This window comes from Leptodactylus fuscus, chromosome 10 (assembly GCF_031893055.1).
Source record: "Leptodactylus fuscus isolate aLepFus1 chromosome 10, aLepFus1.hap2, whole genome shotgun sequence".
NCBI classification, from domain to species: domain Eukaryota; kingdom Metazoa; phylum Chordata; class Amphibia; order Anura; family Leptodactylidae; genus Leptodactylus; species Leptodactylus fuscus.
This window is the reverse complement of record NC_134274.1, coordinates 65,239,863-65,253,649: the sequence shown is the minus strand read 5'-3', so window position 1 is coordinate 65,253,649 and position 13,787 is coordinate 65,239,863. Positions and strand designations below refer to the sequence as shown.

At 41.7% G+C, this 13,787-nt stretch overlaps 1 protein-coding gene across 1 annotated transcript; it reads left to right on the top strand.

Annotated features, from left to right (window-relative positions):
- Positions 1-214: 214 nt before the first annotated feature.
- LOC142182947 (nucleolar RNA helicase 2-B-like) lies at positions 215-12,898 on the top strand. Its single transcript, XM_075257769.1, has 17 exons — positions 215-345; positions 4,320-4,451; positions 4,536-4,733; positions 4,875-5,021; positions 5,590-5,665; positions 7,300-7,478; positions 7,657-7,774; positions 8,082-8,267; positions 8,445-8,590; positions 9,345-9,497; positions 9,607-9,768; positions 9,869-9,988; positions 10,901-10,974; positions 11,241-11,400; positions 11,599-11,733; positions 12,105-12,149; positions 12,510-12,898. The coding sequence occupies exons 1-17, from the start codon at positions 292-294 to the stop codon at positions 12,729-12,731; spliced, it is 2,307 nt and encodes a 768-aa protein (XP_075113870.1). The 5' UTR covers positions 215-291; the 3' UTR covers positions 12,732-12,898.
- Positions 12,899-13,787: the final 889 nt, after the last annotated feature.

Sequence of the window (13,787 nt, the reverse complement as noted above, 5' to 3'; positions counted from 1 at the left end):
CCCTCCTCCCCTCATATTTACACGCTTCAGCCTATGGGGTCGGTGAGGAGCGGTTACTTGACCAGCCACATGTCTCCAGCCCTCCCACATAACAAAGACACAACTTCCGAAACAAATCCTCCCAGCCCTGCAGAGCACGTGCTTCCCCGCGTCGCGGAGATTACACGTCACAGGCCTGGGCGGTGTCTGGCGGTGACGCCACTTCCTCTTCCCTTTTCACGCTTCCCCTTGTAGCGTGGCCGCTGCTCTTTCCCCCTCTCTTGGGTGCGGGACTTTTAGAGACGGTATTAAATGCCTGGACTCGTTCAGATTGGAGATATGGAGAACGGAGTCGGCAAGAAGAAGGTGAGGAGGGGGGTGCGGCCGGCATGCGGCACTTCTGTGCGGCTTATCACGATCTGTCGGCACCTATCAGCTGATCGTGAGCCAAAACACATGTCCACACCTTGCATCACCATACTGTACCATGCGGTAGTTCTGCGCTGTCACTCATCATCTGCATTACTGATCTCATGGGCACAGCTGTGTGATAGACTATAATATATCGAATTTGTTAGGGGTATATTCACACTATCTGGATTTACATGTGGAATCCAACTGGTGTGCGTTATTGTTCAGTGTTTCAGAAAAGAATCTGCATCATGTGAATGAGAAATAGAATCTCTCACTGACTTTAATGATACGTTTTGGAGTGGATGTTGAAGACTGAAATCAATCAAATCTGTGTAGTCCTGGTTGTATTGTAACATGCATATCACTAGTCTATATGTTTCTATATAGTGGTCTGTGGCAGTACTGGGGGGGGGGGGGTATGTATACCATATATTTGTCTTACTTTTTAGTAAACAGAATCCTTCCTGAGCGTTGACCTATTAGTGAGGTTACCAAACCCACTGTTACCTAGTCCAACCACGTGATGACCGCCACAGCTGGTAGGATAGCAGAAATCCCAGATCCCTCATACCTGACATGGCATGGGGACGGCTGGGGGACTTATGCCTAATATATTTGTAAGTAATAGCTCTAGAATTAGAGAAATAATTCATATCAAGCTAGTTACGTTGACTGCTTTGCTGCAGATCTCACCATATGCATTGACAGTCTTTTTCGGGTGACTGCAGACATGTGGGACACAAATTTAAAAAAAAAAGAATGGTAGGTGTACCTAACAAAAATTTAAAATTTTTGGCAAATCTAAAAAGCCTAGAAATTTCCATCCATGCCTAATTCATTTAAAGCTTCACACTTTTATGTGTAAATAAAATACAAATTATCAAGGGATGTGAAAAGATATAAACTTTCTAGCACTGTCTCTAAGATCACGAGATCCATAGTGCTTATACAAGCTAGTTTAACATTTGTTATAAGTTCTACCATATGGAGGTAAGTGAACAGAATTCTACTGTCAGTATTCTATACTGACACCATAAACTTAAAAAAAGCTAATCTAGTATTCACAGTGGAAAGAGAGTTCTAAGGATACACCTCATTATGGATGCCGATGTGATGTAATACACAGCCTATTTATGGAGCCCATTATGTTATGGATTCAATCCAAGTTAGCTTATAAGTAGAGATGAGCGAACAGTGTTCTATCGAACACATGTTCGATCGGATATCAGGGTGTTCGCCATGATCGAATCGAACACCGCGTGGTAAAGTGCGCCAAAATTCGATTCCCCTCCCACCTTCCCTGGCGCCTTTTTTGCACCAATAACAGCGCAGGGGAGGTGGGACAGGAACTACGACACCGGGGGCATTGAAAAAAATTGGAAAAAGTCATTGGCTGCCGAAATCAGGTGACCTCCATTTTAGACGAATAGTGGATTTCAAATCCGGGTCATATGAGAATGTGAACTTTGTGACTATGAGACAGGGATAGCTGTACAGGCAGGGATAGCTAGGGATAACCTTTATTTAGGGGGGAATGTTATTAAAAATAACTTTTTGGGGCTCTATCGGGTGTGTAATTGTGATTTTTGTGAGATAAACTTTTTCCCATAGGGATGCATTGGCCAGCGCTGATTGGCCGAATTCCGTACTCTGGCCAATCAGTGCTGGCCAATGCATTCTATTAGCTTGATGAAGCAGAGTGTGCACAAGGGTTCAAGCGCACCCTCGGCTCTGATGTAGCAGAGCCGAGGCTGCACAAGGGTTCAAGCGCACCCTCGGCTCTGATGTAGGAGAGCCGAGGGTGCACTTGAACCCTTGTGCACCCTCAGCTCTGCTACATCAGAGCCGAGGGTGCGCTTGAACCCTTGTGCACATTCTGCTTCATCAAGCTAATAGAATGCATTGGCCAGCGCTGATTGGCCAATGTATTCTATTAGCCTGATGAAGTAGAGCTGAATGTGTGTGCTAAGCACACACATTCAGCTCTACTTCATCGGGCTAATAGAATGCATTGGCCAGCGCTGATTGGCCAGAGTACGGAACTCGACCAATCAGCGCTGGCTCTGCTGGAGGAGGCGGAGTCTAAGATCGCTCCACACCAGTCTCCATTCAGGTCCGACCTTAGACTCCGCCTCCTCCGGCAGAGCCAGCGCTGATTGGCCGAAGGCTGGCCAATGCATTCCTATGCGAATGCAGAGACTTAGCAGTGCTGAGTCAGTTTTGCTCAACTACACATCTGATGCACACTCGGCACTGCTACATCAGATGTAGCAATCTGATGTAGCAGAGCCGAGGGTGCACTAGAACCCCTGTGCAAACTCAGTTCACGCTAATAGAATGCATTGGCCAGCGCTGATTGGCCAATGCATTCTATTAGCCCGATGAAGTAGAGCTGAATGTGTGTGCTAAGCACACACATTCAGCACTGCTTCATCACGCCAATACAATGCATTAGCCAGTGCTGATTGGCCGAATTCCGTACTCTGGCCAATCAGCGCTGGCTCTGCTGGAGGACGCGGAGTCTAAGATCGCTCCACACCAGTCTCCATTCAGGTCCGACCTTAGACTCCGCCTCCTCCAGCAGAGCCAGCGCTGATTGGCCGAATTCCGTACTCTGGCCAATCAGCACTGGCTAATGCATTGTATTGGCGTGATGAAGCAGTGCTGAATGTGTGTGCTTAGCACACACATTCAGCTCTACTTCATCGGGCTAATAGAATGCATTGGCCAGCGCTGATTGGCCAGAGTACGGAATTCGGCCAATCAGCGCTGGCTCTGCTGGAGGAGGTGGAGTCTAAGATCGCTCCACACCAGTCTCCATTCAGGTCCGACCCTAGACTCCGCCTCCTCCAGCAGAGCCAGCGCTGATTGGCCGAATTCCGTACTCTGGCCAATCAGCACTGGCTAATGCATTGTATTGGCGTGATGAAGCAGTGCTGAATGTGTGTGCTTAGCACACACATTCAGCTCTACTTCATCGGGCTAATAGAATGCATTGGCCAGCGCTGATTGGCCAGAGTACGGAATTCGGCCAATCAGCGCTGGCTCTGCTGGAGGAGGCGGAGTCTAAGGTCGGACCTGAATGGAGACTGGTGTGGAGCGATCTTAGACTCCGCCTCCTCCAGCAGAGCCAGCGCTGATTGGTCGAGTTCCGTACTCTGGCCAATCAGCACTGGCCAATGCATTTCTATGGGGAAAAGTTAGCTTGCGAAAACCGCAAACTGACAGGGATTTCCATGAAATAAAGTGACTTTTATGCCCCCAGACATGCTTCCCCTGCTGTCCCAGTGTCATTCCAGGGTGTTGGTATCATTTCCTGGGGTGTCATAGTGGACTTGGTGACCCTCCAGACACGAATTTGGGTTTCCCCCTTAACGAGTTTATGTTCCCCATAGACTATAATGGGGTTCGAAACCCATTCGAACACTTGAACAGTGAGCGGCTGTTCGAATTGAATTTCGAACCTCGAACATTTTAGTGTTCGCTCATCTCTACTTATAAGTACTGTATGTATATCATGGTGGTCAAGGAGTAATTCATGTAGCATAGATGTCTATAAAAAGCAGCATGAACTTGCTCATTGCTAAATTAAAATATTAAAGGGTAAAGTCACACACACACACACACATACATACATACAGACACACACATATACTTTTGACCTGATATACATGCTTCATCAGGGGCAGTAGGATATGAATCACATACTTGTGCGATGCATGGTCTGGATTCTACACAGCCAATTATGGTACTGTATATGTGAATGGGATGTTGAGTGTTTTTTTGGGAAAAAAGCATTCTGTGGATTTTTAATGCTTGCTAGACTGTTCCATTGCAGAAATGTGATTCCATAGCAGAATCTACATTTGCCCTATGTAAAATTCACCTAACGCCATCTAACATGATAGTACGTATTTGTTTTCTAGAAAATAACTGAAACTCCCACACCCAAGAAGATGAAAAGAAAAATCCAAAATGGGGAAACAGAAGAACCTGATTTTGAGCAAGTATCCGACGTCAACATGGAGGTGACCGAAGATTGTGACAACAATAAACAGGTAAAGATAATGCGACGGTAATATATATCTGCTTGATCTGTCACTTCTATAAACCTCAATCTAATGATATTTCCTTTATCCTAGACACCGAAACTGAAGAAAAAGAAGAAGCTTGCCAAAAATGAGGGTTCTCCTGAAGCAGCTGTGCAGATAGATGATGAGCAAGAAGACACCGATGCTCCTAAAGTAAAGAAATCAAAAAAGAGAAAACAAAAAAATATGGAGGAAGAATCAGAAGAGCAAGTCACAGCAGAAGCTGAACCACAGATTAATGGCAAAAAGGTAACCTTTGACCCCATGTACTTAATCTTATGTTGTGTCAGATCAGGTTTATGTTTGCTATCTATGACATGCTGATGTAATTCACTTATTATTATATGCAGGAGATGTCATTGATAGAATTTTTTTTTTCTGTTTTTACAGAGTGGCAAACAATCCAAAGCAAAGAAAACTCCTGATATCGAGAATACAAACTTGGAAATTGCAAATGGCAATACCCCACAAGCAAAGAAAATGAAACTGGATGCAGAGGTAGAAAAAGAAGAGGAGGAAACCAAATCAGAGGACGAGGTATGTCTGTCCAGAAACTTCAGCAGGATCACTTGTATATTTGGGGAATTTTTCTACCATATACTCACTGCATCATATAATCGCACTTCTATTATACGTCCCAGTTAAAGCAGTTATCTGCGGTATATTACAGTATATCATTTCATTCCTTGTACTAGATAAGATTTATTACTAATATATAATTGTGTGTCCCAGAGCCCTGAGTTTTACCTTTGCAGAGTGCAGCGGGGTGCCAGCAATGTGACGCCTCTGCTGCAGCCGCGTTGGGACTCTCTGATGTCACTGATTCCGGCTGCAGGTTCATAGAGCAGAGCTTATTTGGTCATGTAACAGAGAGTTGGAACATCAGCAGGAGAGGCCGAAGAATAAGAGTTCCAACCTCCTCTTCTGCCCCCTGCAAAGGATAACTTCAGGACTTTGGAGGGATCTGCTTATTTGTTAATGATAAAGTCTATCCAGTGTAGGAAATACACGAGAGATCCCCTCTAAAGAGACCTTGACTTTAAGATTGATCATCATGACGTTTGTTATCTGTGTAAGTATTATAATTGCTTGAATTATTTTGTAGGCGGTCGCCTTGGAGAAAATGGAAGGTGACTTCTCTAACTTTCCTATTTGTGAAGAAACCATCAAAAATCTGAAAGGTAAAACTCTTGTGGATAGATTTCTATTAGGGACTGCAATCATATCCTATATATTTCCTATATATGAGCATTTCAGTGGAAGAAAGTGGTGACACTCCCTGAGATTTTTAACTGTAAGGCAGGTTTCTGGCTTCTCTGTTCTGTTTGGTCTCTACTAGAAGTTTACGGACATAACTATATTAATTTTCACTAGGTATACAGAGAAGGGGAGAGATGCACACTGGTGGGATATACAGATTGGTTGTGTTGCATTTAATATACTGTTTCGCTATAGATCTGAAGTTATTGTCATATAGCAGGTAGATTAAGTCACCCATTCAGTACTGCTATATAATTTCAGACCTAAAAATGCGTTAGATTTATCAAAGTAGCTGATATTGGATAATAAATCTCACATCTTTAAAATGTCTAATTATATGCCATGTTTTCATTGGCTTTGAGACAGAATTGAAACCACACCCACATTTCTAGCAAGTAATAAAAAAAATAACTAGCTCAAACTAGATGCTCCTAAGATGCACCACATTTATGCCAGTCTAGTTGAAACTTCAATAAAGAATCTATTACCTTTCCTAGTGTTCTTGGTAGCATTTGGTGCAGCTTCCAGGACCTTTAGTGACCTCATAATTGCAGTGTTGGTCCTAAAAAGTACATCAGCAATAAGAGCTAAAAATACACCAAAGTGTTGCTTTAAAGGGGCTCTATCACTGGGAAAAGTCATTTTTAACTAATCACATCTTTGCATAGCCTATAGAAAGTTTATTCCACACCTACCTTTCGTATGTAAATTGCCTCAGCGTTTCTTGAATAAGTCCGTTTTTATCCGTATGCTAATTAGACTGGTGCACGATGCATTGTGCACCCTCTTTGCTTTTGTTTCCTATGTGTGTATACAGCACAGGCTGCTGCTGCTGATGGCTCAGCTTCCTGTTTGCACACACACATAGGAGATAATAGAAGAGAGGAGGCTGCTGGGAACTTCCTGTGCTGGTTGGAAGCTCATTAGCATATGAATAAAAAAAGGACTTATTCGGAAACCACTGAGGCAATTACATACTAAAGGTAGGTGTGGAATAGCCTTTCTAAAGCATATGCAAGGATGTGATTAGTTGAAAATGACTTTTCTCAATGATGGAGCCCCTTTAAGCCAGTTTTCTGGTGTAAGTAAGGGTAAGTTCACATGGGATTTTTTTGGACCGGAAACCTGAGGCGGAGGCCGCCGCAGGTTTCGGTCCAAAAAACGGGTAGCCGCGACTGAATGCTGGTGCACTCTGCTCCGGATTAGGCCCAATGAATGAGCCTAGTCGGCAGGAGGGAGTGTCTTCAGGCCGAATCGTGAGGCGAAACGGACTGAAAAATGAGCATGTCTCTTCATTTTCTGGGAACAAACCGGCTCCCGGAAATAAGACCTGTCCGGCTCCCATTGAGTTCATTGAGTTCAATGGGAGCTGTCTTTTTGGTCAGGATTTTGAGGCGGATACGGCCTCAAAATCCTATCCAAAAAACCCTGTGTGAACTTACCCTAATAGTACTGATGTTGGACACCAGAGAAAACTGGCATACATAATACAGTATAAATCTCCTCCACCCCTAATTTTCTGAAGTGATCTCATTCAGTTTGTCTCATTTTACAGCTAAAGGAGTCATGTACCTGTTTCCTATTCAAGTCAAAACCTTCAATACCGCTTACAGTGGAAAAGATGTCGTTGTCCAGGCTCGTACTGGTACAGGAAAAACCTTCTCATTTGCCATCCCGGTGATTGAGAGACTCCTCCAAGATGAGGCTCCAGCGATGCATGGAAGAGCCCCAAGGGTAAGAGTCGAGTCCTGTTCCTTGCTGAATGTGACAATAGAACAATATACATTTTGGCTTCTTTGTGCATTAAAACAGATTTTTAAAAGCTAGCATCAATGCTGCTAACACTTATCCACCGTATGAGGGTAAGGTCAGGAAATGATTGGTGTAATGTAATATTACTACTTCTCTTCAGGTGCTTGTCCTTACACCCACTAGAGAACTGGCAATTCAGATAATGAATGAAATTCGCAGCATCTCCAAAAAGTTGAAGACTTGTTGTTTCTATGGAGGATCCTCTTACCAGGCTCAAGGTGAGGTTGTGTTCTTCAAAGAGTGTTGGGGTGTCTGTCTTGGCTCCTGTTTGTATGAATAATGCTTGGTAATGCAGGAGCTGTCCTAAAATGTGCACTTGTAGTGTAATGAAGTCCAGTCCTTTTTACTACAGGACTGAGTTGGACAACTTTGACTCCAACTTTCTATTCCATGTGTATTGTCTACTTTATACTCTTTCCGATCCCAAGCATTACTGGCACCTCTTCAGCCATGTCCTAAGCACATTCTGCTTGTGTTTTGGTCACTGAAGTGGAAATCACTAAATTATGTTTCTTTTCTTCTCAGTATTTGACATAAAGAATGGAATTGATATCCTTGTTGGGACCCCTGGTCGTATAAGAGATCTCATCCAGAACTATAAACTGAATCTCACTACTCTCAAACATGTGGTGTTGGATGAAGTCGACATGATGTTGGACATGGGGTTTGCGGAACAAGTTGAAGAAATATTATCTGTGCGCTATAATTCTGGTACGTGAATAGACATTAATGTGGTTTTAGTGAATGTTTTAGCACCTGTCATACCTGTGAATAAAATGGAGTTTAGCAGAATACTACAACAGAACTATAGATGATACAGAATAAGGTGAAGTATCTTCTTGGACTCTATTAGGAAGGTAAAATGTATTTCATATTTCTATATTGCAGATGAAAATGAGAATCCTCAGACTCTTCTGTTCTCCGCTACCTGTCCTGATTGGATGTATAATGTTGCTAAGCGGTACATGAGAAAAGACTATACAAAAATTGACCTTGTAGGACACCGTAGTCAGAAGGCTGCCATTACTGTTGAGGTGAGTTTCATATTTTTTAAACTTTGTTGAAAAGGGTCAGAATGGATTAACAAAAAAGTAAACCTAGGCATCATTTACACTACCAATCCACTGTCCCTGGAGTTCCAATGCGTACTAGATCCCTATTAGTGTCCATTTCCACGTCCCGTCTCCAACAACAGAAAGTCCCCATTTGACCAATCACTGGCTTGAGGCAGGTCTGTTGGCTATCAATATATGGAAACGCAAACACAAATTTAGTATATATAGGTGTATTATGTTTGTAAGTATACTGTTCTGCAGAATAAAGTTAGTCAATTACACCACTTACTGCATGGCATAAATAAAATCCCAACCATTTGTGCCTGGAGCTCTCCTGTCTCCAGAACTAGCACAGCTCCTTAGGCCAGGCATCAGCAACCTTCAGCACTACAGCTCCCAACATGCTTCACTCACTTCCATAGGAATTCCAATAACAGCAGAGCAAGTATGGATGGGGGAATTGTAGTTTTACAACAGCTGGAGTGCCGAAGGTTGCCTACCACTATTTTAGGCCATCTGATCTGGATGACATGTCCTGGGTCATCAGTATAAACGTCTCAAAGTTGAAGTTTCATCACTAAAAACTATAATATAGACCTCTGCATGGGATTTAGGATGTGGTGGCAGGCAGACGTTTCTCTGCACCCTGCCCATCAGTGGGCTGGGCATTGTGTGTTGTAGTTATTCTGTGTAGTGTGTTTTATACTTTTAATAATATGTGTGGTATTTGCAGCATTTGGCCATTGAATGTAACAGATACCAGAAACCGGTCATCCTCGGCGACGTTATTCAGGTGTATAGTGGAACCTATGGAAAAGCAATTGTCTTCTGCGACTCCAAGTTGGAAGCTCATGAGTTGTCAACGAATTGTCCCTCATTAAAACAGGTTAGTAAGCCTTATGTACACTGGAGTGTAAGATGAGAATAGCAACTTACTAAACTTACGGCTCCCTATTATTTGCTAATTTTTTTTTTTTTTTTTTATTTTTTTTTAGGCTGCAAAAGCATTACATGGAGATCTTCAACAAAAGGAGCGTGAAGTCATCTTGAAAGGCTTCAGAAATGGATCTTTTAGTACTTTAATTGCAACCAATGTTGCTGCCCGTGGTCTTGACATTCCAGAAGTTGATCTTGTTGTGCTGTATTCTGCACCAAAGGTAAAAGCTTTTGTATTTTATTTGAATGAGGGGGCAGTCTGAGAAGGCCTCTTTAAAATTGACGCTTGTACCACTGTTAATGTATATGTTATGTATGCAGGAAGCCGATTCTTACGTACACCGTTCAGGACGCACAGGCAGAGCAGGGCGCACAGGAATCTGCATTTCCCTTTATGAACGTAGAGACGCTTACTACCTGAGCAATGTTGAGAGAAGTACGGTACGTATAACTAAAAAGAAAATTGCTATCCTTCCAAATTGAACATGCACAGAAGGTACTTCATTGACATTGCCTGACTATAATTGACATTATATAAAATAATCAAGCTGTAACTCAGTTTTGGAAAATTGCATCAGCTTGCATTTCACCACTGCTCACAGCCATGTCAGAGACATTCATTGGCAATTGTATGAGGCTGTAACCAAATATGCTTTGACTTGTGAATGTAATGTGTGTGAATCCAGTTCACTTTAGTCAACAAAAAATGTAAAAAAAAAAAAAAAAAAAAAATTGCTGTGAACTTAATGTTGGGCTATGTCTACATTGGGAGGTCACATTTACCAATGCTTTTTCACCATTTTACGCTAAAGTCAACTTATCTGCTGTGGGGTACATTATTATCCATTTGCACCATGATGTCACTTTTGTAAAAGCAGTATGAAAGGTGATTGTGGCTTTTTTTTCTGCCCTGTAGGGGGACAATGCTGCAGTAGCCATAACCGCTCTTATAAGTATAGTTAGTGAGCAGCACAGCATTGCAATGGAAACAATGGCGGGATCTACATGCTGATTTGTGGAGGACCCTGCTAATGTGAAACCGATGGCCTATTTTAAGAATGGGCCATTGCTTTTTAGCTTTGACAGCTTTTTAACTGCAATGAATTTTGAAATTAACATAGAAATCATAATGCGCTACATGTATTCATCTGACATGGCTTGAATCTCCTGGTCCCCATGCAGAAAATCTAATAATTACGCTGTGCCATTTCTAACGTAGAGATATTTGATCTATTAAGGAGCCCCCTCAGGGTGAGGGGCCCTGTAACAACTGCAGCCACTGCACCACCTATAACTACCCCCTTGTATTCATTATGCAATGTAACTAACTTTTTTTTTTTTTTTGTCTTGTAGGGAATCAAGTTCAAGAGAGTTGGAATTCCATCCGTATTGAGTGTTGCCAAGTCATCTAGTGCAGATGCCATCAAGTAATATTATTATATGTATCTCTTAAGGGGAATGAAGCTGTCATGGCACTAATCACTATTTTGTACAAGATATTAGGGTGTTATCTGGGTACAAATGGGGCATGCTTGAGGTGTATGGGCTAGTAAATCTCATGATGTAGAAGTAGTGACACTCTAGTGATACACCTTGAACCAAAATAATATTGTTTGCTTTATTAACAAGGGGACAGATGTCTATTTCTTGGGTTTTACAATTGGATAACTTGTGTCCTTCCCTCTTCTCCCAGGTCATTGGACTTGGTTCCAGAAGATGTCCTTGAACATTTTAGAATACATGCAGAAGAGCTCATTGAGAAAAAGGGAGCTGTAGATGCGTTGGCAGCAGCATTGGCACATATTTCTGGGGCTGCATCCCTGAAGCAGCGATCACTTCTTAACATGGAGCCGGTAAGAAACTATAATGTGATATGTAGCCCGGTGGACTTTACTATAGTATATAAAATCACTTTGTCTGGTTGGGTAAATGGTATAGTAAGGAACAAAGCAATAACTGCTTTGAATTGGTAGCCATAGTGTTCGATAACAGTATTTCTTAATTTCTTTGAAAGGTGCTTTAATCCTCCTACATGTTTCTACTTTCTACAGGGCTTCATTACAGTTCTATTGGAGACATCAGTGGCCATTCACACTCTTTCCTATGTCTGGCGTGCAATAAAAGAACAAATGGGAGAAGAGATTGATTCAAAAATACACAGAATGTGCTTGCGAAAGGACTTCATGGTACGTTCTGTGGTATCAAAGCCGATGTTTAGTAGTTTTAGACTTTTTCACATTGAATAAATCAGCGGTATTGGCAAAAATAAGGAATTTTTCATTAATATTCCCATCTTAAGATATGGATAGGACATAACTTGCAGATCAGTGGGGGTCTCGCCAGTCAGGAGAATGAGGAAGGTTTTTGGTAGTTCATGTTTCTGCTCATATTATGGTGTACAGAGCACAGACCTCTGTCTGTCCAGATCTCATCCATATGCCCTAAACATTGAACAGATACTTGAAAAACCTCGACGTCCAACCTTTTCATGTGTAATACATATTAATTTGAAGTCTTAACTGGTAATAAACTATTGTCTTTTTTTTTTTCCCAACAGGGTGTGTGTTTTGATGTTACAGCAGAAACTCTTAAGACCTTACAAGTAAGTAATTTTTGTCTGACTGGTTTTAAATGTTTCCACCAAGCAAAGTAGGAAAAGAAGGAACATCTAAAGTGTGACCTGTAGGATATGTAGTAATTGTTGGAGAGCCCCCTTACCACACCAGTCATGAGAACAGAGGTTCCCCATGTTTCCTCACTACACCTGACCCAGTAAGGAGACTGTGCAATGCTGCTCTAGTTATAGTCTCCCGGACTGATGAAGATCCAGCACATAATAACATGGCTTTGTTCATCAGTGCTATAGCATATACATGTAATACAGCACTTACATTAATATCATATTGCACTGTATTGTTCTGTAAATCTAGTAGTACAATTTTGTACAATTTGTTTTATTTAGGAAAGCTGGAAAGATTCAAGACGCTGGAAGCTCTCAGTAGCAAAAGAATTACCTCCACTTCAGGAGCAAAGGAGAGAAAATGAAGGCAGAGGCAGAGGTTCTGGAGGAAGAGGAGGAGGAAGAGGAGGAGGAAGATCTTTTGATAGAAGACGTGGCGGTGGCAACAACAGGAATTCATTCCACAAAGGACCAGGCAGAGGCAGAGGCATGAGAAGTCGCTAGTGTTTTACAGGACTTTGCTACAAATTTCTATTTTATTTTCATTTTTTTCAAAGACCAGATATCTCACTGAGTTTTACAGGAGTTAAAATAATAAACCTGCCACTTTATTTTATGCCATGTAAAGCTGTGTCCCCTTGCTGTTATTAAAAATTCTTTATAAGAGTAAATCTGTGTTCTTGCACTTCATGTTTGTGCAACAGTAGATCTTTTTCATCTTGTAATAGTTAGCGGGAATGTAAACTGTGTACACGGTTTGCTAGCAGATACCAGTATATTTATATCTCCATCTGGTTACTATGAATCAGCAGTACTAACATGTTATCGCTGTGGAAGATCTTCCCTAGAGTATGGGTGAGCCAGCAGTGCCAGAAATGCCATCAGGGATGTTTACATTTATAGATAATAACCCTGAAGATAATACAATATTGGGTCTGTGAACCACAGGATATATACAAAAATGAAAATTTTATTGAACAACAATTACACAAATAAATAGTTAAAAGGTGACTAGTCACCAAATACCATCAGATGACAGTGAGCACATAGGTAACTTAATGGGCAAGATCACCTTAGTAGAGGTACAAAAAAATCAGAAAAAAATGTGCATCACGGTGTGATACACATATGTAACAATTACGTGGTTGTTAAAGGAGAGTGACCCAATAAAAGTAATGGTATACACTAATGTAAAGAACCAAAATACCTGATGTAAGTTAACATAGAGGAGCTCAAATAGCTAAAGATGTAAGTACTAACAGACAATGATGGCAATAATTTAAACAGAACTGCAAATACCACAGAAGTAGTACAATGACTTCCCCTAGTGGGGTAATAGGCACAATGGCACAGAGCACCTCAAAGATGGGTATAATACCAGTTCTCTCAAAATAGTTGGAACCAATAAATGAATAGTGGTATATGCTGATGTAAATAACCAAATTACCCGATGTAGGTTTACATGAAGGAGCTCAAATGGCTAAAGATGTACGTGCTAACAGACAATAATGGCAATAATCTAAATAGGACTGCAAATATTACAGAAGTAATGCAATGACT